Below are 18,282 nucleotides of genomic sequence, written 5' to 3'. Positions count from 1 at the left end.
GAACTTTTTTCCTTACGCACGGACACACACACACACGCACACACTATAATACGTAAGGAAAAGTGACTTACTTGCTTTAAAATAGGAAAAACTAATAATATAACGTACACCATATTCACAACACCCACAAAAAGCCACATCCTTACCTGTTGATTAACGAGTCACACTTGTACTGAGAATCTCCATCTTACCTGTAAGAAAAGAAATGAAAGATCAACCCTTTCTCCTCACCTTGAAAGAATAAGATACTAGAAAATAAATTAATGATAAAACTAGATAAAGAAATTAACAAAGAAAAGCAAATGAGAAAAGCATAACACCTCTTTCTCTCTCTCTCTCTCTCTCTCTCTCTCTCTCTCTCTCTCTCTCTCGCACTTTCTCACGCACACACACACAATTAACGAGCCTTAAATCGTCGGTAATTTGTGAATACTTTTGCTCAGCTTCATGGCCAGATATTTCACCATAATGCAATGAAGTCTTGGCGTGTTTATGGAGGCGAGGCAAGAAGCACCAAGGCGAGAGGATGGAAGGAGGGAGGGAAGAAAGACAAGGAAAGGAAGGGAGGATGGAAACGAAGGATGGAAGGATGAAAGATGGAAAGGGAAGAATGGAAAGGAAAGATATACAGGGTGGCACACTGCATATGAGTATGTTTGGGACATTTTTTTCTCTTCATCTTTTCCTACTTTTCCTTCTCCCTCATTTCACTTTTTTTCACTTTTCAGAACCCCTCTTCTTCTTCTCCTTCTGGCTTTTTTTTTCTATTCTTGCTCTTTGTCCTCCTCCTCTTTCTCCTCCTTTCACTTTTTTCTTCCTTTTAGTATTTCACATTTCGTTAATTTCTGTGTAAATAAACCCTACACAGAGAGAGAGAGAGAGAGAGTTATCAGGTACATCTTACATGCGCATAATATATTCGTGTGTATGTATGTTTGTTTGTATGTATGAATGAAAGAGCGTACCCTCAGATTCCGGGAGAAAGTCAGAGCGTGAGTAATTTAGTGAAATACGAGTAACTCCATTAAGTTCTGACCCGAATAACGCGTAGCAAGATTAATAGTGCGCAGTAACCCTAACCTAACCCTCGCTGCACACACACACACACACACACACACACACACACACACACACACACACACACACACACACACACACACACACAGACATTCAAATAATAACTCTGTAGTCTTTTAAATCTAGCAAAGTTTAAGAGACATGACAAACTATTACGATGAAACTTGGAATAATCTTTCGTTTTATGGAGTCTACGTTATAGAAAATTGTTTATTGTACTTTGATATCACGCTCTCTCTCTCTCTCTCTCTCTCTCTCTCTCTCTCTCTCTCTCTCTCTCTCTCTCTCTCTCTCTCCTTACCATGCTCTCATATACACACTTCCCTCTTCTTCTTCTTCCCCAGAGTCTTATCAGTAAACACCCTCTCTCTCTCTCTCTCACACACACACACACACACACACACACACACACACACACACACACACACATACAAACACACACACACATGCCGTCAGGAGAAACACGCCCGGACACTCCCTCACCCTCAAAGCGTCTCTCGTATCTCCTGAAGGTGCATAATTAGTTAAGGGGAAACAGTTTTGTGTACCCGAGTCTGCATTTTTTGGCCGCATTAAAGCACGTGGGTATTCCTGATGAAGGGAACGAAGGAGGCGAAGCAGGAGGGAAATTTATGCTCGTCGTGATTTCTGGGACGTTTTTTCAAGGATGCATAAGAGCGGCGACTCGTTATCTTACTACCTGATGAGGGAGTCACGATTGGAAAGCCTTTTGTTTTTCTTTTTTAAGTCCTTGAGTACAATGACGCTTTTCCATATTCATTCTGCTTACTTTTTGGTGATTTTATACAGATCAGAAACTTATTTTGGGGGACTAAAATGGTGAGGATTGTGGCCATTAATCCTCTGATCTCCATAAAACCTCCTTAATGTTAATAAAATGGTCTAATCTAATTCCTACCTTTCTCTGGTCGACTCTGGAACTCCCTGCCTGCTTCTGTATTTCCATCTTCCTACGACTTCATTTTTTTTTTATTTAAGAGGGAGATTTCAAGACATTTGTCCCAGACTTTTAGCTAACTTTACTAACTTTTTAGTGAACTGGCAATCAAATGGGCCTTTATTGTTATATTTTTGTTGTCCTTCGTCAGCTTCCCCCTCTTCTATAAAAAAAAACTGTAATAATCGTACACAAATCCCAAGGTAAAAAACTGTGTCCAAGTATTGAAGAGATTAAACAGTAAAGGATTTTCACAGGAATTAGAGCTAGAAGAGTTTTTTTCTGGGTGATACCTCCTATGTGAAACCCAACCTAACCTAACCTATCCCTAGTGATATGGATGTTCTTATGCTCAGTGAAAGGGAAGTTTTGTCTTATAGGTCCTGGTTACACGTTTGGTATATTTCAGGGACATATGTAGGCATCTGAAACACTTATATATCTTTTCTGAATATTGTGGAACTTCAAAATTTTGTACCTTGGCTTTTAGAGAAACGAAAGATTGGTTTTTCATTTCCAGGATACTTCGGTAATGAAAATAGTGAAATACACACACAGTTCAGATATTATGATGAAACTGTCTGGCATACTTATCTATATTATTTTCATCTGACGTGAAAGAAGGTAATTTTTTCATATATATTTGAGAAAGTAGCAAACTCTCTCTCTCTCTCTCTCTCTCTCTCTCTCTCTCTCTCTCTCTCTCTCTCTCTCTCTCTCTAAAACTCATAAAACTACTGAGAAAATAGCAAGCTCTCTCTCTCTCTCTCTCTCTCTCTCTCTCTCTCTCTCTCTCTCTCTCTCTCTCTCTCTCTCTCTCTCTCTCTCTCTCTCTCTCTCTCTCTCTGTAAAACTCATAAAAACACAAAAAATAGATACAAACAGCTTTATTTTTCCGTACATGGTGTTACAAAAAACGCGCTGCCTTCACACGGCGTTCACTCCGGGCGGCGAAATCCATTATATGTTGTATATATTAATAGATTGATATTTATGGCGCGTTGTTTATATTACAGCTTTGTTAGTTTTTGCAATCGTTAAAAGCCAGGCGCGGAAATTGATTTGTAGAATATTCAATGGTGACGTGCAGGAAAACATTTTTATTCACTTTTTTATTCGTTCTGGCTACTCCTTCTTTTATATTTCACCCTTTTTATGACTTTCTGTGACCTGGTGTTGTATTTGATTCTGTGGTTTTAATTTGTAACTTGTTTGGTTTCTGTTTGTCTTGTCTCGTGTATGTTTTTGTTGTTTTTGTCTGATTTTTTTCATGTTCACTTTTTATCTGTTTATTTTTTGTTATTGTTTTTTTTTTCATTTCGATGTTTTTTTTTTTTTTGTTATATGATGTTTTATTTGTCTATTTATTTTTCATGTTCACCTTTTTATTTTTTTTCTTTGTTGTAGTGGTTGTTTTATTTGGTAATTTCAATACGTGACTTGCCTGAGTGCTTTGAGTGGTTTCGTTCTATTATTCTATTTGTGGTAGTTGTCATTTTATATTCTACGTTTATCTCTCTTTTTTTATGATCTGCAGTCACATCTGTTTTTGCAATTTCAATTTGTGACTTGCTTGAGTGATGTTTCTGTTTCATTATTTTTTTTCTCTCTATCATTGAATTTATGTCTATTTTATTATGTTCACTTATTTATCATTATCACTTTATATAAACGCACCTCTTTCTCTCTTTTCTTTGCCTCTCCTTTATCATTTCTTGTTAATTTATCTTGTGTATTATTTCGTATCATTCCACACTCATCTATTTCTACCATGCCAATCCTCAAATACCACATAGTTTCCTTTCCTCATCTTCATAACACACCAACACCTTAATTTACCAAGTATTAGTATTATTTATTTATATCTTATCTATTTTATTCTGTTTACCCTCCATGAAGTCTGTTTTCTATACCTGAGTAACAAATCACACCCTTTATCCACAATCCTTAATCAATACACCCTTAACTGAACAGGTGTTAGTGTCAGCGGCACAAAAATTGGATCACTTTTAAAAGACCTTAAGTTTGATTTCTACACCTGCGTAACCTACCAAACCTGCCATATACAGTACTTAATTAATTCACCCTTAATTGAACAGGTATTAGTGTTACAGGAACAAAAATTTGATTACCTTTAACCTCTTCAGTACCATGACGCGTTTCTATATTTCCTTTACCTACTATTTGGTGAATTTATACAGCTTCAGAAACTAATATGATGGATTAAACTAGTGAAGAGTGTGGCTATTAATCTTCTGACCTCCACTGACCCTTACTATCATCAATAAAATGGTTTAATCACACCCAAAACTCAAATTAAAAATGCGTCCCAGCACTGAAAGGGTTAAAAGACCTTAAGTTTTATTTCTACACTTGCATAACACACCAAACCTGCCATCTACAGTACTTAATTAATACACTCTTAATTAAACAGGTATTAGTGTTAGCAGTGCAAAAAACTAGATAATCTATTTTAATGAACCTTAAGTTTGATTTCTACACCTACGTAACACATACTTAACTAATACACCCTTATTTAAACAGGTATTAGTATCAACGGTTATTAGAGTACCTATTTTTAAAGAACCTGAAGTTTGATTTCTACACCGGCGTAACACACACACCTGTCATCTACCTAACCAATACGTGCTTAATTTACCACTCGGCTCTCTGCTGCCAATACCGCCACCGCCAGCCATACACGTCCCCCACTTGGGCCTAAACCGCCCACTCGCCTGCCAATATCTCAATCCACACCCCTCACTTGCCACTCAATACCCCGATACGTGCGCTACCTGTGGAGTCGTCTGTGGCCTCACCGGTAGTCTTACTTGTGGTCTTGCAGTTTTATATAGAAGGACATGGCAGGTTTTGCATCCTTACACTACGCTCCCCTCATTTCCTTGGCCAAAATATTGCTTCCCCTTCCTATCCTTATCGACACTTTGCTACCACCTTCTCTCCCTCGAAATACGTCCCAGTCCTTCCTTGCCTTCTCGACCCTAACCGTCCCTCTTTCGCCCTAAAACACGACCCTATCTTCCTCTCCTCGCTGCCGATCCCTATCTTCCCCCTAACATATGGGTCTTTCCCTAAGGACTTTCCCGTCAGCCTCCCTTCTTCCCTGACCACCTGATCGTCCCCAATACAAAATTTAACTACTTGCCTTCTCCACAATTTTTCACGTGACGTCCGCCTCTTTCTCCCCGCACCTGATCAGGCTAGCACTACACTGCCAGCCTCTTCCACCTGCTTCCTCCACTTCAACGAGGCTTAACCTTCTGTTCCTCTTCCTTTTTTACCTTTTTTTTCCACAATGATATAAATTCATCTTCCTTCTTTCTCCTCTATAATACTTGAAAGCCTTATTGTTCCCCTTCCATCAATACTTTACACTTTCCAACTCGAGGTAAACAATCTGTCTTCTTACTCTTCCATAATTGAGCATTTCTGTATTTTCCTTCCACAAAATATAAATAACTGAAAACCTAACTCTTCTCTCCCCATCAGTTCCTAACAACCTTCACCACAAGATATTCACTTCTCTTCTCCCTCTTCAATACCTGATGACCTTTTTTCTCTCCTTTCTTCCCCCTTCCACAGTACCTAACCTAACCTTTCTTCATCTTACGTAACAAATTGATTCCCTCTCTTTCTTTTTCCAGGATAAGTAAACACTCTAAATTATCATCATTTCTTATAACAATCTCTTCCTCTTTTCCTTCCCATGATATCTAACCTAACATGAACTAAACTAATGTCCTCTCTCTCTTTCCCTTTCCATAATACCTAACCTTCAAAACACAGATAAACTCCCTCAATATTGGGACGCATTTTTACCTTGAGATTTGTGTACGATTAGACCATTTTACTGACATTAGGAAGAGTCTATAGAGGTCAGAAGATTAATGGCCATAGTCTTCACTATTCTAATCTCACACATAAGTTTCTGAAGCTGTATCACCAAATAGTAAGAAGAATTAATATGGAAACGCGTCATGGTGCTGAAGTGGTTAATTTCTTTCCTATTCAGTGACCACCTCTCCCTCTCTCCCTGCAGTGCTGACGGCAACTACGAGGTGACCATCATGACTAAGGCTGTGCTGCACTACGACGGGCGGGTCACCTGGAAGCCTCCCGCCATTTACAAGTCCTCGTGTGAGATTGATGTTGAATTCTTTCCCTTCGATCAACAGACGTGCTTCATGAAATTCGGGTCCTGGACCTATGATGGGTACATGGTAAGTGTGTGTGTGTGTGTGTGTGTGTGTGTGTGTGTGTGTGTGTGTGTGTGTGTGTGTGTGTGTGTGTGTGTGTGTGTGTGTGTGTGTGTGTGTGTGTGTGTGCCAACAATGCCAACAATATCCGGTGTTCCCAGGCGATCACCCATCCAAGTACAAACCCGAGCAAACATCCCTTAACTTCACTGATCGGACGAGAAGTGATATGTGTGTGTGTGTGTGTGTGTGTGTGTGTGTGTGTGTGTGTGTGTGTGTGTGTGTGTGTGTGTGTGTGTGTGTGTTGTGAATATAATGTGTTACTTATAAGAGTGATGACTTTATACCACTTCTACACCACACCTCCATTTTTAAAGGCTTCATTTGAAATTACACGATTCTCTTTACTGACAGTTCAACATTTCTGCGTTATTAACAGGAGAAAGGAGTTACGTAGTGTAAATGTCATAGTGGTGCTGTAGTGTGGCATGCCGCTGGTGTGTTGCTGAAAATAAAGATAAAACAAACAAATAACTTAGAACTTGGCAATATCAATACGAAAGTTGTAACACGAATCGGTAAGAGAATACAATACGAAGTTGACAAAATTAATACTATAGTTATGAGTACAAAAATAATCAACAATAACGAGATAAAATCAATGTCAAATACAAAACCAGTGAAAAGAAAAAAATCTCACGATATTAATGCAATAGTCATAAGAGGAATCGGTGAAAAAATTAATAAACGCTACGCCGAGAGAGATAGCTAAGAATAACACGCTTAAAGGGGCGGGTGTGGAACATATTTACTATTCATTGTCGCTCCGGTAAAGAGAGAAAGGATGAAGTGAAGAGGTGTTTCTAGTAAATAGAGGGAAATGATATCATAATGGTGGGTAAAGATGATGTGATTTGATGTTGTCGTTCTGGTGAAGAGAGGAAGGATGAAGTGAGGAGGCGCCTGTAGGAAAAAAAAAGGGAAAATTCAATGATGATACTTGAAAGAGTGATAACATGACAGTGGGTAAAGAAGACGATGTGATGTTTAATATTCATTGTTCTGGTAAAGAGAGAAAGAATGTAGTGAGAAGACGTTTGTAGAAAAATAAAGAGAAAACACAGTGGTGACATTTGAAGGAGTGATAATGTGGGGCTGGGTAAAGATGGTGATGTGCTGCTTACTATTCATTGTCACTCCGGTAAAGAGAGAAATGGTGTAGTGAGGAAGCGTCTGCAGTAAAATAGAGGGAAGATACACAGGTGATATTTGAATGAGAGACAATGTAATGGTGAGAAAAAAGATGTGATGCTTACTTTCCATTGTCGTTCTAGTAAAGAGAAAAAGATGAAGGGAGAGGCTGTTTGTAGTAAAATAAAGGGAAGATTCACCGCTGATATTTGAAGGAGTGATAATGTGATGGTGGTTAAAGATGGTGATGTGATGTCTGTGTAATTGAATAGTGACATAATTATATAATGAAGGATGGTGACAAAGGTATGGCGAAGAATGGTAATAATGCAATAGCTGTAACATAATGAAGAATGAGAGCAACATTTTGAGATAATTAAAGCAAGGACAGCTGCGAGAGGATGAAGGTAACCATTATGAACGATGATAACAAAGATAATTAAACATGATGAAGACTGGGGACAAAAATTAAAGAAAACAAGACTTTAGAGAATCACATGAACATAACTATACTATAAGACAAAACAACAATAAAAAAAACATAAACAACAAATAGAAAAAAAAAGAAAAGACACTAATAACTAGGAAAACAAAACAACACACACAAAGACAAGCCTGCAAGTCACCAACACACACACACACACACACACACACACACACACACAAGGAGTCATATATATGCACATGTGTAATCTTAAGCAAACCTGCCACGCACCGGGTAGGAGAGACTCGGATAGGCCTAAGCTAAGTCAACAAGGGATGCAATTAATTTCCTTCTATCAGTGTGTGGGAGTATGACGACACCACCACCACCACCACCACCACCACCTGACGAAGATAGATGAAGATGCCAAAGGTGTTCTTAGCGCCATAATGGAAAGCACATACCTCCTCACACACACACACACACACACACACACACACACACACACACACACACACACACACGAACACAGAGGGAGGGGTTAGATAAGAGCCTTAATTTCCGACACGTTTCCGGTAGCAGAGTTGGTGAATGCCCGGGTCACACACACACACACACACACACACACACACACACACACACACACACACACACACACACACACACACACAATCATATCTCCCACTCCCAGACTCCCAGGATGGCTATCTAATACAAATCTACCTTCTCTACTTCGTTTTCTTCACCCAACAAGAAAATGAAGGTAGAAGTAGAAGGAAGAGAGGAGAGAGAGAGAGAGAGAGGGGAACATTTTCAATAGATTACTCTCCCTTTCAAGAAACTGGTAACCCTCCCCCTACTCCTCCCTCTGTTTCTCCTCCTGCTGCTCCTCTTCTCTCCCTGTCTCCTCCTCCTCCTCCTCCTCCTCCTCCTCCTCCTCCTCCTCCTCCCAGCATTGTCAGGAAAATGGGTCTCTTTCCACGCTCTTTGTGTCTCGTTCAATGACAGTGTTCAGGACAAGATGACGCTACGTGTGACAAAACTCTCTCTCACTTTCTTTCATTCCCTTCCACTCCCTTTCACTCTCATACGTCTGTTCTTTCTCTCCCTTTCTCTCTTCTGCTGGTCATTTCTTATTTGTGACGCTTTTGTTCTGCTGTTCATCGCTTATCTTTGTTCTCTTTACTTCTATTGTTTATTTGTTATTTATTCCCTTTCATATTCTTTCATATTCATTGTTCATTTTTTTCTTCATCCTTTTGTTCTAATTTTCACTTTTTTTTCCTTTCTCTCACTTTATTTTTCTTCTCTTTGTTATGGGTATCATTTATCAGGTTGTCACATCTTCCCTTCTTTATTTTGTCTTCTATTTGTAAATGATTTGTAATTTCCTAAGCACGTGTAACTTTCTTAAATGTGAAAAATAATGATACGATTCTTCATTTATAATCTAACTTCATTTTTTTTTTCTAATATTTCTGCTTTATACAACTTCCCTTCAGCCTCTCATCTTCCGTCCTTCTCTCTGTATCCTTTCTCTTGATTTTTTCTTCCTCTTTTCTCTTTTGTCATTTAATCTTCCACCTCTTCTCTATACTTCTAATATCTCTCCTTTCCTCCTCATTCTCTCCCTCATCATTGATCCCCCACACCTATCTTCCTTTCTCTCTCTCTCTCTCTCTCTCTCTCTCTCTCTCTCTCTCTCTCTCTCTCTCTCTCTCTCTCTCTCTCTCTCTCTCTCTTCTGGCTTATTTTTCTATTCTTGTTCCTTTGCCTCCTCCTCTTTCCTTTTTTTTTTCTTCCTTTTAGCATTCCTCTTCCTCCCTTCCTCTCCCTCTCTCTCTCTCTCTCTCTCTCTCTCTCTCTTGAACCTAATTTACACAAAGGGGTAATACAGTAATTTTACAGCAGCTTTTATACATGAATTACAAAAAACACCATTAGGAAAAAGTCTATACAAAATTCAAGCCTTGTAAGATCTAAGGAAAGCGATTTGTATACTTTAAATCACATTACCCATACTACAGAAATTAGGGAACTTTTCTCATTTTCTCTACGGGCGGAGGGAAAAAGTGAAGGTGATGAAGTAGAGGGGAGAAAAAAGGAGAGGAGAGATAAGAAAAACGGAGTGATTGGGAGGACTTCAGGGAAACTATTGCTAGTTCACCACTGTCTCTTATCTGTTCCTTATCTCTTGTCTCGTGGCCGCGGCAAATCTTCCCCTCAACCTCGATTTCCCATAACGTTTCCTTTGTTTCCCCTCACTTTCCTCATTCTTCAACATTTCCACTCTTTCAATGTTTTTCTTTATTTTATTTTACTTTCCTTCTTTCCTTGCCTTTCTCTTCATCTCTTGATTTTCCTTTTCTTTCTCTCCTGATCTTTATATCCTTTCCTTTCCTTTATTTCAATTTATTTCACTTCCTCCTTGTCTCAATATATCCTGTTTATTTTTCTTTCTTCCATTTGTTTTCCTTTTTCCTGCCCTTTCTCTCATTTATCTGCACACCCTCCATCTCCTCCAGTTTTTTTGCCTACTTTCCTTTTCATTCAATCCTTTTTCCTCCTTTCCTTTATTTTCCTTCTCTTTTCCTTCCCTCCGTCTCCATCTCACTTTCCTCCCTAAACATTTTTCAATATCTTCTCGCATCTTCCCTTCCATAATTTGTGTAAAGTTCCACCGCATTAGGTCAAGTTTGTCTGTTTGTCTGAACGTCTGTCTATCTACCCATTTGTTTTTTTTGTCTGTCTGTCTGTCTCTCTCTCTCTCTCTCTCTCTCTCTCTCTCTCTCTCTCTCTCTCTCTCTCTCTCTCTCGTTGTACATATAAAGAAAGGGAGGTAAGGAATGAATCGAGTCTTCTCTCCGGTACAGCCCCTTATATCTCCCCTCTTAACTCCCTCTAACACACACACACACACACACACACACACAAGGTACTAATGTGACTACCTCCCCGACAGGTGGATCTGCAGCACCTCCACCAGCAGCGAGGAAGCAACCTGGTGGACCCCGGCATTGATCTGAACGACTACTACATCTCAGTGGAGTGGGACATTCTGAAGGTGCCCGCCCTCAGGAACGAGCGCTTCTACCCGTGCTGCCAGGAGCCCTACCCTGACATCTACTTCAACATCACCATGAGACGCAAGACGCTCTTCTACACCGTGAACCTCATCATCCCCTGCGTAGGCATCTCCTTCCTCTCCGTGCTGGTGTTCTACCTGCCCTCAGACTCCGGGGAGAAGGTGTCCCTCTGTATCTCCATCCTGCTCTCCCTCACCGTGTTCTTCCTCCTGCTGGCGGAGATTATCCCCCCCACCTCCCTCGCCGTGCCGCTGCTGGGCAAGTACCTGCTCTTCACTATGATCCTCGTCACGCTCTCCGTCATGGTCACCATAGGGGTGCTCAACGTCAACTTCCGGTCCCCCTCCACGCACAAAATGGCCCCCTGGGTGCGCAAGGTATTCATTGACCTCCTGCCCAAGTTCCTGTGGGTGGAGCGGCCCAGCAAGGAGGACGAGGGACCCGACGAGGTGACGGCGGGCGGCGACACGTCCTTCACGCCCTCCAGCGACGGGTTCGACAAGTTCCCCTTCGATGACCACCCGTACGACATCCCGGCCATCCCGCCCTCGCCCTACGACCGCGACAGGTACGGGGACGACCACCTGCCGCTGCCCGCCCCGGAGTGCCACGCCCAGGTGCACGCTCCCGAGGCCGCTTTCGTGCAGGAGCTGGACGATCCGCGGCCCTACAACGACCACCGCACCCTCAGGAGTATTGAGTACATAGCGCAGCACATGAGGAACGTGGACTCCTTTTCAGAGGTACGACTCATGCACTCTCCCTCTCACTCTCTCCCTCTCACTCTCTCTCTCTCTCTCTCTCTCTCTCTCTCTCTCTCTCTCCCTTCCTATCTCTATCTCAATATGGCGCCTAATAAGACAAATCGTTCTATCAGTCTGCCTCCTGACGCTCCGCTGTGCACGTGTCTCTCATTCCACCTGAGCGATTCCTACGTCTTATACATAATGAATATTCCACACCTGCCTGCCCTTCCTCCCTCCTCACCCTCCCTCCTAACCTGTGCCATACCTGACCTGCTACTGCTACATGTGCTGCCTCTGTATGAATCTGTGTCTGTCCGTGTCTATCTGTGTCTGTCTGTGTCTGTCTGTGTGTGTTTGGTCTGTTTATTCGTCGCTTACAGTAAAATATCGGTGTTTCATTCGCTGTTTAGAAGAGAGATGCGTGACAGTTCTGCAAAGCTAATGGAAAGCAAACAGCGGCGTGCACATGTGTATGGGAGAGGAAAAAAAGGAAAAAGGGGGAAAAATGCAAGATAAAATCAACACAGAACAATACATGATGCAACCACACGTACACGTCCATCCGTCACTATACGTCAATACACAATACATCACTATCAATAAAAAGATCATAATAATAAAAAACAAGAATAATTTAACAGGGAATGCCACACCACTCACCACCACACCACACACCACCACACGCCATCACGCATCGTCACACCACACCACGCCCACACCACCACACATCGTCACACCACACCACACCACACCACACACCATCACGCATCGTCACACCACACCACACCACACCACACCACACCACACCACACCACACCACACCACACCACACCACATCACACCACACACACACCACACACACACCACACCACACCACACCACACCACACTACACCACACCGCACCACACACCATCACACCACCACAACTATGACCACAGCACCTCACAAATTTAGAATCAAGAGAATGAAATAAAAAAAAACTTAACCCAACCAGAAAACAAACCAAATTAAACTGAACCTAACCTAATCTAACCCAACCCAACCAAATATTACTTAAGCTAATCAAATTAACTCAACCCAACCAAACCCAACTTAACGCATCTAATTTAATCTAACCTCACCTAACCAAACGTAAGCTAATTAAATCAAACCTAACCTAACCTAACTTATCCTTTCCATTAACGAACACTTAAACTCTAATACTAATTTTAAACCACATCTTTCAAACCATACAGAAAATAACACATAAAAAAAAACATAAAGACTATTAACAAAAATAAGCAAAAATGAGGGAAAATGAAGAAAACAAGACACATTAAACCCAATTCAGAAAAAAAAAGTGACAAAACAGGTAAATTATCAATAAAAAGAGTCATAAGGCGCTCACACACACCCACACACACCCACACACACATCCACACACACCCATACAAGACAAAAACACGCATTCAAACACAAACATGGGCGAGTAGAGAGAAGGGGAAGCCAGCCAGAGGGGAATAAGGGGAAGCAATATGAGCCACGTGTCCTTCGCCTCCCCTCACCCTGTTCTGCCCCTGGGGAACAGCTGAGGCACACTGGGGAAGGAGAGAGAGACCAGATTTCCCCCGGGGCAGTAATAGAGCCTGTGTTTGGCTATTTTTGCTGACCTCTAGTGTGTGGGTGGATCTCTCTCTCTCTCTCTCTCTCTCTCTCTCTCTCTCTCTCTCTCTCTCTCTCTCTCTCTCTCTCTCTCTCTCTCTCGATCCTCGTCGGAAACTTTGCTCGTTTGTGTATAAATAAGTGTGTTACATCTTCCTCCAAGCCTCCTCTCAGACTACGGCCTACTTTTGGGGCTTGTAGGAAAACGGGGCCATACATCCTAACGCTTCACTGCTGCTGCTACTACTACTACTATTACTATCACTATTACTACTACTACTACTATTACTACTACTACTATTACTACCATTATTACTACCACTACTGCTACTACTACTATACAATTTCGTGTTAACATTGAACTACTGCTGCTGCTACTATTACTACTACTACTACTACTACTTCTACTACTATTATATTACTACTACTACTACTACGACTACTACTACTACTTCTACTACTACTACTACTACTACTACTACTACTACTACTACTACTACTACTACTACTACTACTACTACTACTTCTACTACTACTACTGCTACTACTACTTAACAACTGCTACTGCTACTACTGGTGGTGCTATATGACTATCTTTTCATTGAATTCATACGTTATCAAACTAAACCAAGAAACAACAAAAACAACAACAACAATAACTATTAAAAATAATAATGATAATAATAATAATAACAATAATAATAATAATAATAATAATAGGAATACAATTATTACTACTACCACTACTACTACTACTACTACTATTACTGTTACAACTACTACAACAACAACAACAACTACTACTACTACTACTATTACTACTACTACTACTACTACTACTACTACTACTACTACTACTACTACTACTATCAAAATAACCACAAATGACTTCTATAATAACAAGATTACTTCCCTTCTCAACACGTCTAGCTTCCCAATTTTCGTGTCACAAAAGGTAAAATCGGCTCCTAGGCCTCCAAACAGCCTATTACTGGTTCCTTAGGCCTATTGTGAGCCCAAACAATATACCTCGCGATTGTCCCATAGTTATTCACCCCACGCACCCCGCACACCCCCTCCCTTCTTAAATCCATTCCAGTTTCTTCCATCTCCTCTTTCTTGCGTCGCTTGTTCTTCTATTTCTTTATTTTTTTTTATTTTTCCTTATTTTCTTTCTATCATTATCGTCTTTTGCATTTATCTTCTTTCTTAATTTATTTCAGTGTTTTTCTTTTAATATTCTAGTTTCTTCCATGTCCTCTTTCTTGTGTCGCTTGTTCTTCTTCCATTTCTTTGTTTATCGCTATTTTTCTTTATTTTTCTCTTTTATCGTCTTTTTTGCACTTCTCTTTCTTTTATTTGATTTTTCAGTACTCTAGTTTCTCCTATCTACTCTTTCTTTCATTATGTCGCTTGTTCTGCCATCATTCTCTTGTTTATCTCCATTTTTCCGTCATTTTTCTCTTATCATCGTCTTTTTTTCACTTCTCTTTCTTCTTGATTTATTTCAGTGTTTTTCTTTTAACATTGTTGTCTCTCCCATCTACTCTTTTTCATGTCGCCTATTCTTCTACCAGTTCTTTTGTTTATATCTATTTTTTTTTCATTTTCCTCTTATTATCGTCTTTTTTTCACTTCTCTTCCTTCCAATAAATTTTTCAGTACTTCAGCTTCTTCTGTCTACTCTTTTTTTTTACTTATGCCACGTTTTCTTCCATCATTTCTTTGTCTATCTCTATTTTTCTTCACTTTTCTTTTATCGTTATTTTTAGCAAATTTTTCCTTCCAATTCATTTCAGTATCTCTCTTTCACCATTTCATTACTTATGTTTCCTGTTCTTTCATCGTTCCTTTGTCATATTTCGCTTTTATTTTCATGTTTCTTTTCTAATATCGTTTTTTCGTCCTTCATTCTTCCTATTCATTCACGTGTCTTTCTCCTCCACTCGTCCGTTACTTGTGTCGACTCTTCCACCATTCCTTTGTCTTATCTATTTTTCTTCTTTTTTTTCCTCTTAATATCGTCTTTTTTTTTCCTTCTCCTCCTGTCAATTTACTCTCTCACTTGTCTCCCCTCAGCTGCATCCTGTCCGTCTTCTGCTCTCTCAAATTTTCCTCACTTCTTTCCTCCGTCTCCTGTCAATCTATTTCTTCCTCAATCTCTCAATCTTCCTTTTATTTCCTCGGTTTTTTTTTTCCGGCAAGATTCCCCCCGCTGTCTCCCTTAAACCCCATTTTCTCCTGATATTTTCTCTTTTCGTCAATCTATCTCTTCTCAATCTCGTAACTTCCCTTTTATTTTGTATTTTCCAGCCACTAGTTATCTGGTATCTCATTTCTATCTTTCCTATATTTCCACATTTCTTTAGTCTACTGATCGTCTTTAATCCCTTCAGTACCGTGGCGCATTTCCATATTCATTCTGCTTACTATTTGGTGATTTTAAACAGCTTCAGAAACTCATGTAGGGGATTAAAATAGTGAAGATTCTGGCCATTGATCTTCTGACCTCCAAAGACCCTTCCTAATGTAAATAAAATGGTCTAATTGTATACATATCTCAAGGTAAAAATATGTCACACTATTGAAGTATTTAAGTCAGTCTGTCTTGTACTCTTTCTCTCTTTGACTCATAAGCTACAGCGGCTCCCTTCCTCCTCTTCCCGCAGATCGAGGATGACTGGCGGTATGTGGCAATGGTGCTGGATCGCCTCTTCCTGTGGATCTTCATGGTGGCGTGTGTCTTGGGAACCTGCGGCATTATCTTCCGGGCGCCTTCCCTCTATGACACCACCCTGCCCATCGACATCCAGCTGTCCAAGGTGGCTCAGCGGCGCAGGGACATCATGGGCCCCGAGGAATAATGGCTAGCTGTTGTAGTTCTTATATCGCGGCGTTGTTTTTTGTACCGCCATCCGGGAGAAAGTTTCTGACAGGGGGTTTTCGTGAAGACGTTTCGTGAATGATGCTGATGATGATGGTTATGATGTGTGGTGCTTGAGCGATCATTGTGTTGGTGATGGTTCATTAAGTACAACAAACTCGTGGGGAGAAAATAAATAATAAAAAAGAGAGATAAACAGTTGAACCGAGACGTAAAAGGTTATATATAGACATTCATATTAACACTCAACAGTCACTTGGTCTGCGTTTAAGACAGACAAGTGAAGAGGGTTCCGATGCGCGCGGCGTGTGGTGCCCGCGATGCAAGACTAGCGAAGTGTTAATTGTTGTCACAGGTGAACGTGTTGGCGTGAACGTGACGCGCGTGTGCCGGTGTGTCTGGCCGCGCGTGACGGCAGGCAGGCGCGGCGCAGGCTGGAATGCACGCCGCCAACTGGAGGAAAGGGGAAATATAATGCTCAAAATCTCGAACAAAACATATTAGCTGCTAGAGTTTACGTTCAGCATTTATTTTTGTATGTTACGTAGATGATGTGGTTCAATTGTTTCAGCCGCCGACGCCGCCATCTTGTCCTGAGAGGCGAGGTGCGTGGGTGTCTGTAAGGCTTCTTCTTCTTCTTCTTCCTCTTCTTCTTCTCTTCTTATCACCTTCCTTTCTCTTGCATCTCTAGGTATCGAGGGATTTTAAGTTCAGGTGAGTCGTTTAAGGCGACTTGATATTCTCTCTCTCTCTCTCTCTCTCTCTCTCTCTCTCTCTCTCTCTCTCTCTCTCTCTCTCTCTCTCTCTCTCTCTCTGTTACAGTTCTTCCCTCGCAGGAAAGTAGCATATAATATTCCAAAAAGCATGAGACGCTTCGAATAACGGTAATTCATTAATACATACATACATACATACATAGCTGGTTATGAAATACAGGGAGTAAATAGTCCATGTCCTCCTTTGTTTACTCCGACGCCCGCCATCTCCTCCTCGGCTTCCCTACACACACACACACACACACACACACACACACACACACACACACACACACACACACACACACACACACACACACGGACAGTCACCAGCAGCACCGGAGTCAGGAGCTGCCGGGGAAGGCTGCCGCGGCCCAGCAACACTCCCTTCAGTACAATGTCGGCCTGGCGGTGGTCACCCTCGCCTCGCCGCAGCCGCTTCCCGCTCCCCGAAGAGGCTGAGGGGCGCCTGCTGCGTCCCTCCCTCCCCCCCTACTGCCCTGCTGCTGTTGCTACTGCTGATACTACTGCTGCCGCTGCGCTGCTACTGCTACTGCTGCTTTTCTAGCTGTGTGAGGGGGACGAGACCCGCCGAGGCGCCACGCGTTCTGAGCCGCGGCGGGGCGAGGGGCGGCTAAGTCCCCTCCCTGAGTCCTCACTATCCCTGGCAGCTCCTCCCTGGAGGCGGTTGGTTCACAAAGCCTAACCTAACTAACTCACTAGTCAGGCAGGCAGTGTAGCGACCAGCTATCACGGTATCCAGTCAGTCAGTTTGGTGACCCGCCACACGGTAATCCACCAACACCACACACCGGCGAGTATTCTTAAACGTTTCCTCATCTCCTCTCAGCTACTCTCAGCGGGATCCAGTGGCAGCTGTTCAGTACTTGCGTCAACCTTTCAGTTGCAACACGCTCTGCTTTGACTCATTCTGGGATTTATGTAGTGATGATTTAACATTGACCCTCTCTGTTACTTTCAATAGTTGTTGTACGAATCATTCAGCAGTGTTCCCTTGAGAGTGACACAACACCACCGATAGGGAATGCAAAGAATCTTAACAGTCACGTGCCCTTTGAAAATAGACGAGAGAACAAGACGTTTAAGAATACAAGCCACTGCAGTCACCACCACCCCGGTAACAACACTACCCCCTCTCCCCTTCTCCCATTAAAGCAAGTACTATTTTTGTAGGCATTCGAGACGTGTTGCAAACCTGTGTAGCTCCCAGTCACTTGTCTACACCTGACCCCAACACAAAGCGAGGCCACGAGTGTGTGAATGTATGTCAAGGGCGGTGAA

At 41.6% G+C, this 18,282-nt stretch overlaps 1 protein-coding gene across 1 annotated transcript in view; it reads left to right on the top strand.

The window, feature by feature from the left end:
• The window catches only part of LOC123507453 (acetylcholine receptor subunit alpha-like 1), a 151,759-nt gene extending 134,721 nt beyond the window's left edge, over window positions 1-17,038 (top strand). Inside the window, exons 4-6 of the mRNA XM_045260333.1 lie at window positions 6,096-6,276; window positions 10,830-11,696; window positions 16,011-17,038. Of these exons, the coding sequence (XP_045116268.1) occupies window positions 6,096-6,276; window positions 10,830-11,696; window positions 16,011-16,205 (1,243 nt within the window). The 3' untranslated portion in view covers window positions 16,206-17,038. The remainder of the gene's footprint in view (window positions 1-6,095; window positions 6,277-10,829; window positions 11,697-16,010) is intronic.
• Window positions 17,039-18,282: the final 1,244 nt, after the last annotated feature.

Source organism: Portunus trituberculatus, chromosome 22 (genome assembly GCF_017591435.1).
Source record: "Portunus trituberculatus isolate SZX2019 chromosome 22, ASM1759143v1, whole genome shotgun sequence".
NCBI classification, from domain to species: Eukaryota; Metazoa; Arthropoda; class Malacostraca; order Decapoda; family Portunidae; genus Portunus; species Portunus trituberculatus.
The sequence above is the reverse complement of the archived record's forward strand: the minus strand, read 5'-3'. Positions and strand labels throughout refer to the sequence as shown.